General features: G+C 36.8%; 1 protein-coding gene across 1 annotated transcript in view; it reads right to left on the bottom strand.

Moving 5' to 3' along the window:
• Nucleotides 1-20,348, bottom strand: part of GPC5 (glypican 5) — a 193,852-nt gene that overhangs the window by 85,539 nt on the left and 87,965 nt on the right. The window contains 2 exon segments of the mRNA XM_065744010.1: nucleotides 10,108-10,233; nucleotides 13,213-13,346. Coding sequence (XP_065600082.1) covers nucleotides 10,108-10,233; nucleotides 13,213-13,346 — 260 coding nt within the window.

Raw genomic sequence — 20,348 nt, 5'->3', positions numbered from 1 at the left:
TATTATTCTCCTCTAGGTAGAATATAATATGCTGCTTTGATGTACAAACTGAAAGAAATCATCCTAGGTATCTGCCATGCTGTCTGTGGGGGTCCTGGAAGTATTTTATTAAACAAACAAACAAATAAAAATCTTCAGTTTTATTAAGATTGTGACATAGGATAGGCTTATTACTTCCTTTGTTACTGCTGTCCTTATGTGTAATTCAGAGAAGGTTTAAAAGACATCAGGATATTACAGAGAGACATATTAAAAGGAGAGTGAGAAGTATACTAGTGTATGGGAACATAAGCTTCCCTCAGATGCTGCTGTTAGTGTAATCGGAAAAAAGGACAAAAACATACCATATTGAAATTACTATATAAGAACTGGAGGTTTAAAATAGAGGATCTATTTTTTTCCTCCACCACCTGAACTCTCTATCCATTCCTATTTGTATTTAACCCTTATAATCAACAAGCTTTATGAAACTAGACAAAACATAAGATTGTATACTTTATTCAATACTATGTTCCATTTTTAATTGAAGTTACCAAGAAAATGCAAGCTTCAGTTTCATAAAGCTTGTTGGTATTCTTCATCTCTTCTACTTCAGGTATTTGTGGAGAAATCCATATCCGAAATGACTTTTTGACCTTTTTCAGTAAAGAGATAAATGGGTCCTTGCAGGATGCAGTTCATTTAGTCTTTAAGTGGTTGGAAAGAATTTCCTAGAAGGTAATGTTTCCTTCCATTTACTCTAAAGTTCATTAATGCAGATGTGTAAAGGTAGTGATAGAATTTACACTGTATATATCTAAACTATCTAGAAACTGAAATGAATTTAAATAACTAATACAAAATATTTAAATTGAGAAATATGCTAAATACTAGGTGTTAAACATGGAGATTGGTCCAAAACCATTTGGGGTAAGATATTTCACAGATAATAGTAATAATAACGCATTTTTTAAAACGATCCATTTCTAAAAGTAATATAAGGCAGCGCTGACCAGTATTTGGTAGAGCTGGTCTTCTAGTCAAATTGATGTATAAATGTAACTGTGGGATAGGATTGTACAGGATCAAGTAACAACCTCAGACATTGCTGTACAGACTCCAGTCACATCAGTCTAGCAATTTAATTATGTTGCTCTCACCTGTACTTCACAATAACTTCCTATATATAGCATCCTCTTGAACACTGTACTTTCAGATTTAGACACTTTCTTGACTAGGTTACTTACTACGCCTGCAGCATGGCATATGTAAGGGCATTCATGTTTCCTTTTCATAGAAACATAGAATGGCTTAGGTTGGAAGAAACCTTAAAGATCATCTAGTTCCAAACCTCTCTGCTGTGGGCAGAGTTGGCAACTACTAGATCAGGATTCCCATCCAACCTGACCTTGAACACCTCCAGAGAGGGGGCATGCATGACTCCAGACAAAGAGTTGCAGTGCCTCACAGCACTTCTTTCTATATCTAACATAATTTTTCCCTCTTTTGGTTTAAAGTCATATCTCCTTGACATATCACTATCAGACCATATAAAATGTCAGTCACTTTCCTGTTCATAATCTCCCTTAGAGTACCAGAAGGCCAAAATGAGATCTTCCTGGAGCCTTCTCTTCTCCAGGCGGAACAAATCCAGCTCCTTCACTCTATTTTCATAGGAAAGATGCTCCCAATCTCTAATTGCTTCTGTGGCCCTCCTCTGGACCCACTTCAAAAGCTCCACATCTTTCTTGTGTTGAGGGCCCTAGCTAGAATGCAGTACTACAGGTACTCTAGATGGGTACTCATGAGAGCAGAGTAGAGAGGGACAATCACTTCCCTTGCCTTGATGGCCATCCTCTTTTGATGAAGTCCAGGATACAGCTGGCATTCCATGCTGCAAGCACACACTGCTGGCTCATAGAATCATAGAATCATAGGGGCTAGAAGGGACCTCAAGAGATCATCGAGTCCAACCCCCCTGCCAAAGCAGGTTCCCTACACCAGGTCACATAGGTAGGCATCCAGGTGGGTCTTGAATATCTCCAGAGAAGGAGACTCCACAACCCCCCTGTGCAGCCTGTGCCAGTGCTCCGTCACCCTCACCGTAAAGAAGTTCTTGTGCACATTTGTGTGGAACCTCCTGTGCTGCAGTTTCTGTCCGTTCTTCCTTGTCCTGTCTCCACACACTGCTGAAAAGAGTCTGGCCTCGCCACTTTGTCCCCCACACCTCAAATATTTATAAACCTGGATCAGGTCCCCCTCTCAGTCTTCTTTTCTCAAGGCTAAACAGACCCGGTTCACATAGCCTTTCTTCATAGGGGAGATCCTCCAGGTCCTTCACCATCTTTGTGGCCCTGCACTGGACTCTTTCCAAGAGATCCCTGTCTTTTTTATACTGGGGAGACCAGAACTGGACACAGTACTCCAGATGAGGCCTCACCAGGGCAGCATAGAGGGGGAGGATCACCTCCCTTGACCTGCTGGCCACGCTCTTTTTAATGCATCCCAGAATGCCATTGGCCCTCCTGGCCACGAGAGCACACTGCTGGCTCATGGTCAACCTGTCGTCCACCAGGATACCCAAGTCCCTCTCTGCAGAGCTCCTCTCCAGCAAGTCATCCCCCAGCCTGTACTGGTGCATGCAATTATTCCTCCCTAGGTGCAAGACTCTACACTTGCTTTTGTTAAATTTCATCCGGTTTCTGACTGCCCAGCTCTCCAGCCTGTCCAGGTCTTGCTGAATGGCAGCACAGCCTACTGGCATGTCAGGCATGTCCAGCTTGCCATCCATGAGTAAGTAGCCTGAAATCTTTCTCTATAGGGCTACTCTTGATGAGTTCTTCCTTTGGACTGTGCATGTATTTAGGATTGCCAGGATGACCTTCTCCATGATCTTCCCAGGTACAGAGGTGAGGCTCACCAGCCTGTAGTTACTCAGGTCTTCCTTTCTCCCTTCTTTAAAATGGGAGTGATGTTTCCCTTTTTTCCAGTCACCAGAATCTTTGCCTTGACTTTTCAATGTGGAGAATGGCTTGGCAACAACATTAGCTAGTTTCTTCAAAACCCTTGGATGCATATTATATGACCCCACCGACTTGTACACATTCAGTGTTGCCATGTGGTCTCGAAATTGCTTTTGGCTTCCAGTAAGAGGGATTTTGATTTTGCTCCCCCAATTCTTGCATATTTGTTCAGGGACCCAAGAGACATGAGAACCTTGACAGCTAGTGAAGACTGAAGCAAAAAAACTCAGCCTTTTCTATGTCTGTTGAAGCCAGTACTGGCTTCTCATTCATCATATGGGGTACACACTCTTTTGCCCTTCTGATCAGTGTACTGGTAGAATCCCTTCTTGTTATTTTTCACATTTCTAGCCAAGTTTAGTTCCATCTACATCTTGGCTTTCCTGAACCCATCTTTGCAAATCTGGACGGCATTCCCATGGTCTTCCCAGATCACCCATTCATTAGTTTTTGCTTCATTCTGTTTCATAGAGAACTATCACTGATTTGTGTTTGTCTACATGGGTTAACTCAAAATATCACTTAGAACATATTAAAGATGCAAATGCAAATAGGCTAGCAAAGCATTATTAAATTTCTGAGATACCATACTTTCATAATTCAAATCCTTTCTGAATCAAAGCGTCCTCAGTTTGGTTTGTCATTCAATGAACTGAGTAAAAAATGAGCCAACAACACTGACTTCTGAATTCACAACCTTCATTATTTGAGCCTAATTTTCCCTGAGTGCCCACATGTGGTCAAGTGCTAAAAAATACTTAGATCCTGAGAATGCACTGTCAGAATAGCAGCAGCTAGAACAAGAGTCTGTAATGAATATAAGCCAATTTGTGCCTCCCATCATATGTTCTTAAAGGAGTATAAGAAGAGCTGCTAAAGAAGATAAGAAATTGTAACTTTTCTTAAAGAGAACAGAAAACGCTGTATTTTTGAAGTAGATGCTCATAGGCACGGTTGTGAATGTCAGATTAATTTTACTTCATTAAGGAGGAAACAATTATTCTATTAAGTGCAAAAGCAGCAAGAAGGATTTGATACAGTTGTAGAGGATAATACCCATTTCTAGAAAAAAAAATAAAGTTAACTGACACTATTTGAAATGCATTAATAAAATAGCATGAATACCAATTTGTTATCAACTGCATTACATAAATGGCATTGAGACTATATACATAATAATTTACCAGATATCCACTAAAATGGGACTACAAAGCAAAATAGTTCTTTGTACATACAGAACAACTTACTGCAAACTACCACAGTTAGAAACATATGAAAAATCAGTGGTTTTCTTGGAAAGAAAATGACTCCTAACCAATTTCCAGATCTCTAAAATTAAATCTGCTCAAAAATACAGAAGTAACTAAGCCTGCTGTAAAGATGTACAAGCAAGCAAGCAAGCAAACAAACAAAAAACCCAACCAGCAGAATCTTAAGTTTCACTAGTATAGATCTAGTTGGTACTGGATGCTCAGTGAAAATCTGACCCACAGATCTGTCAAAAGTCTTTAGCTGACACAACTTATATTACTGAGGTGGGAAGGAAAACCTGTAAAGTGGTGAACATTTATGCAGTCATCAGTACTCAGAAGTTTCCTGCCTGAACTGGTAAGCCTGCAGTGTTGATACAGTACCACTGTGAACACTGCAGTGAAAGAGGATCCCTGAGATTTTTCACAACTCAAATATTGTTTAAATAATACAGTGAGAGCTGTTGTATTAAATTTCCATGGCTAGAAATGATAAATAATTTGCTTTTAGAAATATGAAATGCTTCAGAACATCACTGATTGCAAGGGGCCACACTGTAAGATCTCACTGAACATATTTGAAAAATATCTTGTATTTCAAATTTGAATCCAATTAGTTTTTATTTTATAGGAACTTTAGTGAAGCACTAATACAAAAATCTTCTGTCTCATACAATCTGCAATGATTCAAAGATATTTATTTTATGTTCGGTTTATTTTTGAAGAATTCAGTAAATTCTTTTGCACGATTTTTCCTGAGTAAAAATGTCAAGCCATGCTATATAAAAAATGATAGATTTTTTTGCCTCCCCTGCTGTATGTCATGAACTATGGAAAAGTGGCCCTGAATTCCCTGGGAAAACCCTTAAGAGTCATCAGATCAGAAAGCCAACTGTATCCCAGGCTGCATCCAAAGAAGTGTGGACAGCAGGTCAAGGGAGGTGATCCTGCCCCTCTACTCTTCACGAGTGAGATTTCACCTGGAGTACTGAGTCCAGATGTGAAGTTTTCAGTACATGAGAGACATAGACCTGTTGGTGTGCCCAGAGGAGGGCCACAAAAATGATCCAAGTAATGGAACACTTCCTTGATGAGGACAGGCTGAGAGAGTTGGGACTATGCAGCCTGGAAAAGAAGACTGGGTAGACCTGAGAGCAGCCTTTCAGTATCTAAAAGAAGGCTACAAGAAGGAAAGGGACAGACTCCTTAGCAGGGTCTGTTGTGACAGGACAAGAGGAAATGGCTTCAAACTAGAAGAGAGGAGATTTAGATTTGATCTAAGAAAAACATCTTTCATTATAAGGGCAGAGAAGCACTTCCATGCCCAGAGAGGTGGTGGAAGCTCCACCTTTGGAGACATTCAAGGTCAGAATGGATGGGGCTCTGAGCACTCTGATCTAGCTGCAGTTGTGCTCATTGCACGGGAGATGTGCTAGACCACCTTTAAAGGTTCCTTCCAACTCAAACTTTCTGTAGTCAATGATTCTCTGAAGGTCAAAGCAAAACTGTGAAGATGGAATTTTTAATCATATTTTTAGATTTTCACTTTCATTAGAAATCATCTACTTACAAATATCTTTATCCATTATTTATCTCGACTTGACATGCAAACAATTCTGGTTAGTTTGTTTTATAATGCTATTGGTACTATAATTTTAAGAGTTCATGAACATTCACTGTTCTGGAGCAGGCATTGCCAAATTTGCCAGTTGTTTGGAAGTGCATACTTGTAATTGCTTTTCTCTAAACTCGTGTTGCTGATCCTTGTTGGCAATAGCATAGTAGGCAAAGCAGTAAAAGTCACAATGGGCTATTCTTACATTTCAAGTTGCTCAGGCAAATATTTCACGTAGGTGGCAAGTGGTGCCTTTAATAGTAATTTTAGTTCTGCCTTGTTATAAAATGAGAACTATCTCAAATAGAAAAAAAAACTAAGAGGAATTCTTTTTATTTCTTTATATAATTTATCTGGTTCTCTTGGCTAAGAAAAGATGCAGGACTGTACTTTTGTTTCAGAATACATAAGAATAGGAGAAAATTATTTTCCCCAGCCTAAGAGATGTGCTAAAACAGAATATTTATTTGATGATAGATGCTTATTATAATCACTTTCTAACAGCTCGCTCAGCAATTAAAATCAATCATGCTGTTTAGTTCCTCTTAATTTGGATACTTTTGATAAGTATTTCAAATGAAATTCTTCCTCCCAAACTTGATTAACTGTTTTTAATAACCCCCATTACTTTTGAATCCTTCAACACATGTAATTTTACTATTTCCTTCTCTCAAATCTATTTTGGTTTCAGTAGAATCACAGGTCTTGAGATGTAAAATACACTTTCAGCTCTCCTCTGTGGATGTTTAATTCATCCCTGTTCACATTCCAGATATCTCTAAACAATCAAAGCTGCATAAATACCAGATAAACCAGTTCTCCTCTCCCCTCCCCTCCCCTCCCCTTGCCTCTGGGTACATCATCACAGCATTCAGTTATTCCTTTAAAAGAGATGTTTTTATGACCAGCTGTTGTAGTCACAAACAGTGGAAAGGCTGAAGGTGGAAGCAGTCTATTCCTCTTTGCAGTCCCATCCCTCATTCTGCAGTGAAATGGACCTTGTGAGGATAGTCATGCTCCTGAAAGTCCTTTTGACTCCAAATATTGTCTGACATGTTTAGGGATTCTTAGTTTTGATAAAAACATGAACCTACATCATGTAGCAGGCTAGACTTAGAACAGGGTCTATTTTCAGAATTAAGGACAACATAGTCACAACATTAGAGTTATTAAATATCATTAAAAAAAAAAGTGGAAGCAAAAAGGAATTCTCAGAAGCATATGAAATGTAAACTGTTAGGTAACCTTTCATTTCTATTCTGTTTCATTTCTTTTATATTTTTCTGACCTTTCCCAATTCATACTTGATAATCTCTAGGTGGTGTGGAATATGATGAAAGCTATAAGATTTGCATGAAATACGATATTACAGCTGTTAAAATCCTAGCCTACTTCCTTTATAAAAATGCAATGAAAAAGAGAAAAAAGAGTAGCAAAAATTTTTTTTAAATGTATTTATTTTTTTTGTTTCCAGTGCTTGTTGCTGCTTCAAGACAGAAGCACAGACACAGCAAGCACTTAGCAGTCTCTTCAGATGCTGCTACACTTGCATTAGTATTATGTAGCCTATGGCTTTGCTTTCTACTGTCAACAGAGAAAGCAGTCAACAACAGCTATGATACATGATTTTTGAATAGAAGGTAAAAAAAGAGATGAATAATATTGAAACAAACAAAATCCTTTTAAATTTAATTAATTTGTACAATGTAGATTTTTCCATCCTCTCCTTCAGTGACCAGAAACACTGCATGGATGAATTCACCAATATATTTATATAATACCAATATAATATATACTCACCAATATAATATATACTCAGGCTTTCTTCAGTATTTACAGAGCAAAGCAGAAACTTCTGTTCAGGTCATTGTTGCTTCTAAAATGTCACAGTATGCTAGGATCATGATAACACAAGTTGAGCCACAAAGGATTTAGATAATATTAGAATCAGAATCAGAAGGCTGAAGGAGATCTTAGGAGGTTATCCAATTCTCCCCTTTGCATCTCTATGGGAAATATTGGCTTTAGCTGAGTTATTTTTCAGTACTTTTTCTTCCTGTTCTTAAACTTCCTCCTGCAGGCAGGCCCCTTAACAGCCTATTTTTGATCTTCATTGTCCTCACCACTAGAAAACTAATATTTAATCTTTCTATATTTTAAATCTTTGCCACATATTCTAGCCATTTTCCGTTTCTCTAGAAACAGATAGTATTTTCCTCCCTCTTAGCAACAGTCTGTCTGCACTTTGTATTTTCTCCCATCACTTTTTGTTTTCCAGGTTAAACAAATCTAGATCTTTCACTCTGTTTATTATTTATTTGTCTATTTATTTATTTATTTAATAAGCTGTTCTCTAGATTCTCTTTTGCTCTCAAAATGGTTTGGGGAGTATTCTGAAAATGCTGTAGCTGGGCTCATGCTGAGTTACAACAAGATTGCTTTGGATGACATGCCCCATTTTTGTATTGTATTTTGCTTTTGTATTCATTTAGTCTCTTCTAAGTTGATGTGTCTGCACAGTGGGTAGGATCATTGCCTGTAGTCCAAGTTCCCATCGCCTGACATCTTCATTTCCCTTCAATATGTCCTCAAACATTACCACTTCCAGTCCTACTCATCTCCCATCAGATCCCTTCACTATCTGACTGATTCATTAATCCATTTCATCCATCATTTTCCAGCTCAATTTGTGGGACAGGAGCCTTTCTTGCTCAAACACATTCCCCTTGTCTTTAAATTCACAGAATTTGTTTGAGTGTGTAGAACATGTTTCTGAGACTGTTTTTCATTACGTCCCATCACTAAATCATGCCCCTTGGTGCCATGTTCACATGTATTTTAAATACTTTCATGGATCTACTCATGACTCTATCACTTTCCCAGCCAGAGTTTTCCAAATCTTGATCACTCTCATATCCAATATAAATCTAACCTAGCGTAACTTGCAACTGTTTCCTCACATCTGAAAGAAGAGACCTCCTAGCAGGGAGCTGTAGAGAGCAAAGAGGTCCCCCCTCACCCTCCTCCAGACTAAATGACCCCAGCTCCCTCAGTCACCCCTCATATATATTGCATTTCAGTCCCTTCACCAGCAATGTCCTTCCTGTAGTGAAGGGCCTAAAACTGAACACAATATTCAAGGTCCCATCTCACCAGTGCTGGAAACTATACACCCATCCAAACAACAACAATCAGCTAGAAAAATATTGTGAGAAACAGTGTCAAAAGCTTTACTAAAATCCATGTGAACAACATTCACAGCCTTTCCTTCATCTTCTAAGCAGGTCATCTTGCCATAGGAAATGAGGTCATAAAGAGAGACCACGTCAGTCAGACCTACCTCTCATAAATCCATGCTGAAGATGCAGCCTGTCACTGCTTTTTCTGCTAATTACCAGCTCTCTCTCACTTTATTAGCTCACCTTACAGCCTTTGGCTACCTTCTTTCATAATATCTACCATTAATATTAACAGCAGCATCTATATAAAACATAATTGTAATTCACCTCTTAATATCGGGATCTCTGTCATCACAAGGACTTCCTGCTGAAATACTTGCTTTCCTGACAAAAGTAATAAAACATAGAAATAATTTCTGTGGAAGTCCATCTGACATCCACAAATGTTAACATCCTGTAAGTTGTGAAATATACTGATTTCAAACATACTCACCCAGAGCACAGTAGTTAATTTTTTCTCTCTTTTTTTGCCATTGCTGCTGAATGATGCCTCTCAAGCAAGAGCATATATGTAAAATAATATGTGTGCTTCACCTTATCTTAGTGTTTTAACTTATAGCCCTCTCCTGAGGAACCATATATATTAAGAGACTGGCTCTTTCTTCAGAGCTAAAGAAAATTGTAATCTTCAGATCCTAACCACAAACTCTATATTAAAAGAAGCATTTTGTGAAGATCATACTGATAAATAAATAAATAAATACAATCCCATTATTTTTTTCCAGTTATATTTTGTAAATGCCAGTCTGTCTTCTTTTTCTCTTCTTTCAAACCAGAGTGTGGTTAAGCTCCAAAAAATTTGAAGGAAAAATATCTGAGGAGCAATAAGACAGGGAGATGCTTTAGCTGTTTTCAGATGAAGCCTAAGAAACCTATGCTGACTTGTTTTTCAAGCTGTTCTTGACACATACTCAGGGAAACAATGCACTTGATTCCACATGGAAGTTCTTTTAGAGAAATAACAAATACAGAAAAAAATTACAGAAGAGTGAAAAAGGTACCTTTTTACAACATCTTTTCCATTCCAACATGGGAGTCCATTGGCAGCTGCCAACTCATTACCGCACAGTTGATCAGCCAGGCCATCATAAAGGGCCCTGCAGAGGCAAAGGTGGCTGATAAATTCTCTTTACAGAAGAACATGGAAGCAATTGATAGTGTCAGTCAACAGCATTATGCACTATTGCTGTAGTGCATTTCTACAAGAAGATACAGAATGTGCTTTTTCTAATATTGTCTCTTGGTTCCAATGATTTTTTAAATCAATTTGGTGATTTTCTGTTACATAAGTTTGATTCCCTCAGATATATTTCAGTAGGTTACAGGATCAATACTTTCATTTGTGAAAATTAAACAAAACAATTTGTTCAGATTCTGGAACAGGAATTTTTTTCTTCCACTGAAATTTTCTTGCATAGTTCTGATACAGCTTGCAATGTTACACTTGTAGAAATGTACTCAAAAAGTTTTTTAACAACAACAAAAAAAAAAACATAGCAAATTAAAAAGTAGGTGTTAATTGTCATCTGTTTTCACACAATCAAACTACACCCTACACAGTTTTACAAGTAATAGAGTATTGGTTAGAGTTATGGAGCAATTCAAGATTGAGGTGGGATGGGTTTAAGATATAGGTGTTAAATATTTAGTGCATATTTAAATTACTGTCTGAAAAATGACATTAATTTTATCGTTCTATGCTGCTGATTTATAAATTATGTATTGCTATTTTAAATAATTGCCTAGAAGCCCCAAGCTAATGGCAAGTTTTTATACTGAAATCAAAATAAATTAGTCCTTTTTTTATTTTTTTTTAGTTAGTATGTTTGTAACTGAATTGTGTTATTTATGTTTATAATTTGTTTGCTTATTTATTGAAAATCTCTTCCTGGGAGACCAATTCCTGCTGTGGAAAATTAAAATACTTATTTATTCTGGTTTTGAATATCACAGTATACTGAGTTATCTATGACCCACAGGCACTAAGTAGAATGGTGCCAAAATTCTGTACTCATTGCTCTATATATCAACAAGCTTCCATTTATTTTACCTTACTGAATGATGTTTGGAGTTGGAAAAACAAATAAATAAATAAGGGCTATGTAAGTTCTAGACACTTTCCAGTATTCAGTTAACACAGATCTAAAATAGCACAAGGAGTTCTTAATTATTGTTCACTCAAAATTAACATGGGTAAAACATGAGTATTATATACTGTCTGTCATTAGAATATCAGAATACTCTACACAAAGCATAGGGATTCAGATTTACTGTACCTATTTAATGCAAACAGATTACATCTAAAATTGCAGTTCTGAAAATCTCAGGCAGAGACATTTTTGACAATGCATCATAAAACTGAACATGCACAATATATTTTAAATACATTAATATGATTTATCCGTGCTCTCCCAACCATTGATAGTTATACCTTGTATTTCTCTGTCCCCAAAGTAGTTATTCTTCCATTTTCCATTGAGTAAGACTGCTTTAAACTATGTGTTGGGTTCATGTTCTGGATGAAAATTAGTGATTATAGAGTCTTATCATAGAAAATATCTGGAATTTCTTCTGTAGAATCAGTTCATCCAATGAACCCCATAAAGAAATGGAAATAAATAGAGTTGCTGTAACATGACAAACTTCATTCTAACAGAAAAGTCTGCTTATTCAGTTTATTAGCAAACAAAACTTGAGGCAAAGATGAAGTTAATATAGAAGTAATAACTGATTTCAACCCCTGTAGGTGTCTGACCGAAGTAGTTAGAAGGGCTGATGTTCTGAATGTGAGTTTTCACATCATCATCTTCTAGATCAGACAGCATGTAATTACAGGCAGTTGAGCACAAATGCGCAATTATAGTTGGTGGAAGCTACTCAAATTTCTTATCTGTTTATTTGGAAAATGTTCATTTTCTTGTTGGTTTACAGTTTCATTCACCTTGCTAAAACCTATCTGCAAAGCTCAGTTTTGGAGGAAAAAGCATTGCATGCTTTTTATATTGTACGCTATTACAGAAGGTTCATCTGACAATTTTTATTGTCACAAGCAAGGTAGAATTTCCTTTTCTTCTTGTACCACATAATGCTAGAAAGCATCTGCTTTGGGTGCTGAAGTTTAAGCTGTCTGACAGTGAAAATAACTTAGGAAAAGTTCAGAGGTAGTCGAACATGTACTTCAAAATGTAAACTTCCATCTGAAGCTGGATATGAGGAAGTTGGGGAACCCTTAGCAGTCACAGATTTAATGGAGTCCTTTCATTCATTTCCTTTTTTTTTTTTTTTTCTTAAGATGATTGTCATTGATCGTCTGCACCATTTGGGAGAAGCTTGATCTCTTCTGCTTAACTTATGTATGTAGCTGGGAACAACCATGTGGCCTGGAGGTATATGGCAGGCAAACGAAGTGGTTGACTGGGTGAACAGTGCTCCCTTAGAAACAGGCTGGTAGCTTTTGCTGAAGTTGCTCTTCTCTGTCAGGAGTTGTCACAGTTGCCATGGGAATATAATGAAAAACATAAAGTCATTGTGACAAGTAAGGAAGATGATCCACAAGGTAGCAAGTGAAGATGAAAGGAACTGCAAAGTTGCTAAACTGAAATCTGTGTCAAAGGATCTTGAAGTTTCTTTTTAACCCCTCAGCTTTTTTTTGTTTGTTTTTGTTTTTGTTTTTGCTTAGGGCCTGTTGCACACAATAAAGTGTTTCCAAGATCTCAGATGGGACGCTATGAGAAAACAGTGTTGTTTTTACTGTCCACTCCTCTGATGTACCTCAAGTTCCCCCTGAGGTCATCTCAGACACCACATTTTTAAATTATGGAACAGCCTCCGATGAAGTCAGATATTCTAATACAATTTTATATTTTCACTGTGTTAGCAACTGGTAAACATCAATTGCTTGATCACAGAACAAAACAAAACAAACAAACAAAAAGTGCCTATGGAATAGATATTGACTGATGAAATCCTGTGCCAGCCAAAGAAAACTTCTCCTTTGCATCTCTTTCCTTTCATTACTTCATGCCATCGCTGAGTATAATCTATCCTGATGTAAAATTAATGGCTTACTTTATTCTTTCTTTCTGGCTGTAAAACTAATGTCTTACTTTCTTCTGCTGGCAAGGGTTTCTTCACTGTCTCTTGAGAGTATCTTCAGCCTTTGAATATATTTGTTCTGATCAAAAGAGCAATGTGGAGACTGTGTAGGATTCCTTACAGGAGAACCACATACCTTGTTCACCTAAAAGGAAAACAGGCATTAGAAGTAAAGAACATATGTAAGAAAAAAAAAATCTATTTTGTATCTCTTTATTTAGTTTAAGTCCATTTTAACATGAAACTCTGTGGACACATCATGAACATTTACTTAGAAAAATATCATTAATTATCATACTTGTCAACACCATGTCCACCATGAAAGCAGAAAACACATAAATGTGTGTAAGAAAAATATAAATTAAATCATTTCTTTTAAAGGAATACAAGGTGTATAAGCAAGTCACCACAATTTTATTGATGTTTTTTTTTTCCCTTCCTTTCAAGAAACTGTACTGCTACACAGACAGTTACAGTAATCTCAGAAATCATGACATGTAGTAAACAGCAATATATTTCCATTTTTCAGTAATAAACTCCAATCATATTTTTTAATATGCATTGAACTCTGTGATTTCTTTCAGGGTTGATGAATTATTATGGCATGTTCAGCACAGTTATTCAGAGCACAATGTGAACACTTAGAATGATGGAAACTTCCTTTACACCTTTAGAAGATGTAAATTTAATGATCTGAGATGCATGTTTAATGATTCAGACCGTGGTCACTAAAAACATTAATTTTATATGTCTGGTTTTCTGATCTAGGTGACAGTAGATATGAATTGACATGAACTCTTTTAAAATGTGATACTGAGCATTTTGTGCTATAAAGGAAATCAATCCATGTTCACAGATAATTATTCTTCCTAGTCACTGAAGAAAAGCAAATAATGCCATATATGTTTATTAAATAAGAGATACTTCATGCTGAGGATCACATCAGACAAGATATTAAGCAGACAAAACAGTACATATCTTATGTTCATGCTCTACTGAAAAACTAATACTGCATGTGATTTATTACAACTTGGCTTCAGTACATAGCCAACTTTGTTAAAAGAAAAAGGAAGTCAGAATTCACAGAGAATTTAAAATAAAAGGTCACTACAATTTGCTTTGCCTGAAATGAACAAATAAAGAAAACCAGCAGTTTTTATGGTCATAGTGTCTGGAAGTATGGGCAGTGCTCAATTTTGTAATATTATGTCTGTAAGGCAAACATTTTAAAACTGAAATATCAGATATTCATTTTCCAGTATAAAGCTCACGATACACTACAGATAGATAGATAGATAGATAGATAGATAGATAGATAGATAGATAGATAGATAGATAGATAGATAAATTCTAATGTATAAATGTCTATAATGAATGTCTAATGAATGTCTTCTTTTTTGAGGATGCATTCTTCCAGTCTCCAGAATGAGTACATGGTACAAGAATAACCCCACTTAGTTTATTTCCACTGCTTTCAGAAGAACTGTAACATCCATTATACACATTGTTTCAGTCTTTGGGCTGCAAAGTTAATCTTCCAAGTAAAAAAATCACCCCAAATCATCCAGGGCTACCACTGCCATTCTTCAGAGAAGCAGTCTGGATTCATAACTTGGCGAGAAGGGCAGTGATCTCACTACACTAACAAATGATCATTTTGCAGCAATATCTGATCAGAATATATTCTTATCATCTTCCACTGAAATATTTCTACAAATGGAGTAGTATTTTATCTTAGAAAATAGTATAAAATGATTATCAGAGGGAACTGAAAATACCCTGTGGAAAGTAAGACTGAAAAAAATGCCTCAAAATATTACTCGAGAGAAAATGACAAATCTCGCTGAATTTCAGGAAGAATTAAAAACTGCTGTAAAATTTAAAACAGACAAGTCTAGGCAATTTACTAGACACTTTCCTTTGGTCAAATGTTCTCAAAAAAAAAAAAAAATCTGAATAATATGTAAAGGCTTAAAACGAACACTCAGAAAATCATAAAACTCCTGATTTTCACAGTTCAGACAAACCTATTGTCATTATACTCAGCATGCTGTTATTATGCACAATTTGTATGCCACAGTATGATGACTGGGTTAATTAAAAGCTCTTGTAATAACCATGCAGTTAAATTGCAATTAGTGCCACCCATGAACTTTATGGCAGTTTGACTTTGCGTGGTGCGATTCAGTAGAACATCTCTGGCTACACACAGTTTGGAACACTTGAGTATCATAAACATTTGCTCTTAAAGAGGACTGGGTAATGATGTGAGCATCACATCAGTAACAGTGGGACGCTGTTCTCTACGTTCACATGTTCAATAGGGCAAACCAGTCCCATTCTTTGAGACTTTTTACCACTGCAATTATGGTTCTTTCTGATTTCATCATTTCTGCCAAAATTATTTCATGCCTTCATTGATTCTGAAATGTCATGATCACTCCTACATTTAAGGACTGAAATAAAAGTAACACCTCTTTAAAAATATGATAACAGAACTCCCGTGTTATCTTAAAGACAAGGTGTGGAGTGAAACAGAATGCAATAAAACACAGTGGTGAGACTTTCCTGGAATATGCAAAACTGGTGGAAAACAAGAATTTGACTGAATGAGAGAAAATTGCTGGGAGAAAGCAATCACAAACAGTCCTACAGAAGACAGAGCTGCCACACAAGTAGATCTGGTCTTGTATCATGATTGCCTACAAATATGAAAGAAGATTAAGAAAAGAAGTTATACACACAAGCATGGGTGATCACACATGAAACACCTTTTCCCATTGCATCCATATACACAAGAAAAGGAAAGATAATAACTAGAGACAGAAGATGAATTGAACTATCAGATCTAAACAACATGTGCTTCTGACACTTATGGTCCTGGTATTCACCAGTGGTAGAGACACAGTACTGACATCCTGGTACTCACCAAGATGATATGCTGCTCCATTTTGGTTTAAGTGTACAGTACTGGGACACAAGCTACAAGTACTCTAGGTCAGGTACCAGAACTGGTTCTGGTTCTCCCAGACTGCAGGAGTTCACACCAGCTCCAGAACAGCAGAAAAGTCTGACAGTGGCATGACTGAAGCAAACTGAATGCAAAGTGCTTTGATATACTTCAAATCAGATAGCATCAAGTCCCAGTGACTGACTGAGCCATATCTTGAAGCTGTTTCACTGTGCCAGAAACAGGTCTCAGGAATCCTGAGATTTTCTGCTCCAGTTTTGGTCACAGGCTGTTGTGAAATACACTGAAAAGATGAGCATCTTCTAGTTGCGCAATGTGCCTATAGCTTGCTTTCAATAGCTCTCATTTATGTACCTAGAGTGAGAAGGAAGAAAACACTTTTGGATACAAAATCCCCAGGGCTTAGGCTCAGCTCTAGCAGGGAACCAGAACCAGGAGTCAGAAAACTCCCCTTTCTTTGACACTTAAGTTTTTCATGCCTGTGCACTGTAAGCTTTTGATAAATATATATCCAGGATTTCCTGTAAACAGGGTGTGTCACTCCCATTCACTAGACTAGGACACAGTCTCTCAAACTGAAAGGTACCAGAGTAACTGTAGTCCATGTATGAACTTAAAATGATCTTATTTAACTCATATTTCAGTTACTGATCAATTTGTTGGCCTTCAGGTCTAGCTATCACAAATTTGCCACCATTCCTTAAGTTCTCTTGAACACTGGTGGAAAAATGGACAGAAGTCCAATGGCTCTAAACCAGAGCTACAATAAGATGGCAGAACAACAAGAAAATATGTTATTACAAAAAATAAAAATAAAAAAGTTATTAAGTCAGCTATAGTTGGTTTCCTGGGAATGAACAAACACATACTTTCTTTGATAAACAGACTCTTGAAATCACAAGTGTTTCCAGTAACTGATTACAACTTTAAACTACCTGAAGTATTTATTCGGAAACCCAAGGCGTCACGTCTACAACTTTCCCTATTCAGATTCAAACCTTGCAAATGGATGTGTGGTACTTTCAGGTAGATAGATGGCTGCATGTCAGTCAGAGGAGCGTAGTAAGAACATCCTGCACCTCATGCTGTCAGCCAGTCATGCTGCCTGCAGCAAGGGAAAGGAAGGTTCTGCTGACCAGGCAGCTCTGGGCTTCAGCACTTTTTGATCGTCTAACAGCTAAATATGAAGATTTCTCAAAATCAAATTAGCTTATCCTTTTAACTTATAAGCCGAGCTCCTGCAACATACGCCAAGATATCCTCACATTTGGTTTAACCTGGCTTTCCTTTTTTCAGTTGAACCACAAGAGGGAGCACCAACATTTCGCCATTTCCAAGCACTTGAGCAGGCTCTTCACGCTGACGGCTTCCAACAGATGCTTGCTACATATCATACTTCCAGGGTAACGAAAAAATGCATTTTAATATGTGGCAGAGTGCAAATGTGTATGAAATATTAAAGGATTCCCTAAGTTCAAATTCTTGAATACCAGGAAAATAAATATTTATTAAAACAATATTTATTTTATTTTATTTTATTTTATTTTATTTTATTTTATTTTATTTTATTTTATTTTATTTTATTTTATTTTATTTTATTTTATTTTATTTTATTTTATTTTATTTTATTTTATTTTATTTTATTTTATTTTATTTTATTTTGTAGATCAGGAAAAGGACATTAATGAAACTGCTAGGAATGAGCAGTGGAGCATCACTGGTATTTACAACACCATCAGATCCTGGAGAAATATTGTATTGTTTTCCTTGTAAATGTTTCGTCCTTCATCTGCAGATAATTGTCTCTTTTACACTATAGCCTCAGGGTTAATGGGAATACATCTTAGATATCAGAACTTTAGAGTTACAGCTGCAACTTGAAGTTTTGTTTGTTTCACACATACATTTCACAATTATACAGAATTTAAGAGAGAAGTCCAACACAACCTGAATGGGGAAAACATGAGTAGTCTAGAGAATTACAGACAGAAACTGATACTTAGAAAGATGATTACACAAATCTTTAAACACTCAATTTATAAATACCTGCAAAATTTAAATGGACTTGACAAATAATAATTTCAAACCAATTTTATTATTCAGCTGATATACAAGAAACTATATTTATGAATTTTTAGAAAGATTTGGAAGTAGCTTCAAGCTCATGAAAGAAACAATCTAATCCATAGTATCATAGAATCACAGAATCCTTAGAGTTGGAAGGGGCCTTTAAAGACCATCTAGCCCAATTCCCCTCCAATGAACAAGGATATCCACAGCTACATCAGACTGCTCTGAGCTTGGTCAAGCCTTGCCTTGAAAGTCTCCAGAGACAGGGCATAAGTTCATAAGTTCATAAGTTCATAAGGTTGGAAAGGACCTATAAGATCATCTAGTCCAACCATCCTCCTATCACTATCTCTACCCAACTACTAAATTAAATCCTTTAGCACCTCATCTAAACGCTTCTTGAACAGCGCTAGGGATGGTGCCTCGACCACCTCCCTAGGCAGGCCATTCCAGTGCCTGACCACTCTATCCACCACATCTCCTGGCAACCTCTTCCAGTGCCTCACTACCTTCACTGTAAAATACTTTTTCCTTATATCCAACCTACATCTACCCTCTTTAAGTTTGAAACCATTTCCCCTTGTCCAATCTCCACAAACCCTGCTGAAGTATGTTCCCAAAGCAGTCAATTCAAAGTAGCCTTGTTAAATTTCATGGTTTGTCCCACACCGAACCAGATGAGTTTCAACAAAGATTAATGCAAAATGGGTAAACATGAAAGTTAGCAAAGCTGGCTCCTATACAAAACAAACAAGCAAACAAACAAATAAATAAAAGAGTGTGTGGGCAAAAAAAAAAAAAGGAAAGAATTATTTTCTGTCATATATAAAGTACCACTTGGATATGCTGAATTAATTCTTCCTCTGTGTTAGGGACTAGTGGGGCATCAGTTTCACTGACATGCATCTTCTGGGGAAACAAAATCTACACTCTGGATTGAGGATCAAAAATGTTAAAGTTTATGATATAGAATTTTTTTTTTCCAAGAGAAATTTTTAATAGAGTTTTGCAAAAGACTGATGTCCAAGATTTTGGATTCAGGGAGCCACAGTTCACAGCCTGCATATAACTGTATCTTTCTCCTTTACTAAAACCAGTGCTTGAAGCTGTTCTCATATCTTATCAGTTACTAATTATCTCTGGTCTCTTTCTTCAGTCTGCACATTGTGATTGTGAAATAAAATATAATAGCCCAAGAAGTATGAGTTACTTAACATGCTTTTAATTTGCATCTTCTTTTTAATTATCGAAGTCTTAAATGATTTTAATTCTGCTGCTCCTTTCATGAGGGACTAACACTCAAATAACTCAGGCAGTAAAAATAGTTCTTTTCTCCTGAGTGACGGTGAGAGGGAAGGAAATGATCTTTTTTAATGGCTTAATGTTAGGGGAAATCCTAATGTTCTCAGCCAAGTTATCCTGCAGCCAGAATACAGCACTGCCAGTTCAAACTCTTCAAAGGCAGTTCAACAAAACTGCTGCTTGTGAGAAGCTGCCAGCTCTCCCTGTCCAAGTGCTTCAGTGGATGCCAAGGTGTTTCATTTACGTTCAGTGAAAACACTCTGTGGTTCTCCTCTGCAGAGCAATTATATAAAACCAGCAGTAGTTCTTTCCCAAGATCAGCTCCTGCTGTGTAGTGAGACTGACATATCTAGGCTCTCTAGTGGATAAAATATACTTTATTGCTCCTTATTTCTGTATGCCCTGAAAATATAGCTCTGACACAGAGGTCTAACACCCTGCCTTCTTGTCTGATACTGGCAGAAGTGTTCATTAAGTCCAACTATCCTGGGTCACCAAAAGCCTCCATCAGGCATGTTGCTCAGTCAGAACATGAAACATACTACAACCTACAGTACATGAGTTTGTGAGGGCAAGACAAGTTGACCATGTTTGCCTTTCTGCAATCTGTGCTTACATTTTGTGGAAGATTGGCAAAAATGAAGAGGGAAGAGCAGTTTTGAAAAAAAGCTCTGTAACACAAGTACACAGAAATAATCAGAATATATTATTTCCTTCAGTGTAAGACTGTCAATTATTCCTCCTATATAACTGGAGGTCCATGTTTTTACAATAATAAAGAATCTAAGACCACCTGAAAAAAAT

This window comes from Cyrtonyx montezumae, unplaced genomic scaffold, assembly GCF_038088225.1.
Source record: "Cyrtonyx montezumae isolate F1298 unplaced genomic scaffold, pur_monq_1.0 scaffold_3, whole genome shotgun sequence".
In the NCBI taxonomy this organism is placed as follows: domain Eukaryota; kingdom Metazoa; phylum Chordata; class Aves; order Galliformes; family Odontophoridae; genus Cyrtonyx; species Cyrtonyx montezumae.
This window is presented reverse-complemented; position numbering and strand designations above follow the sequence as displayed.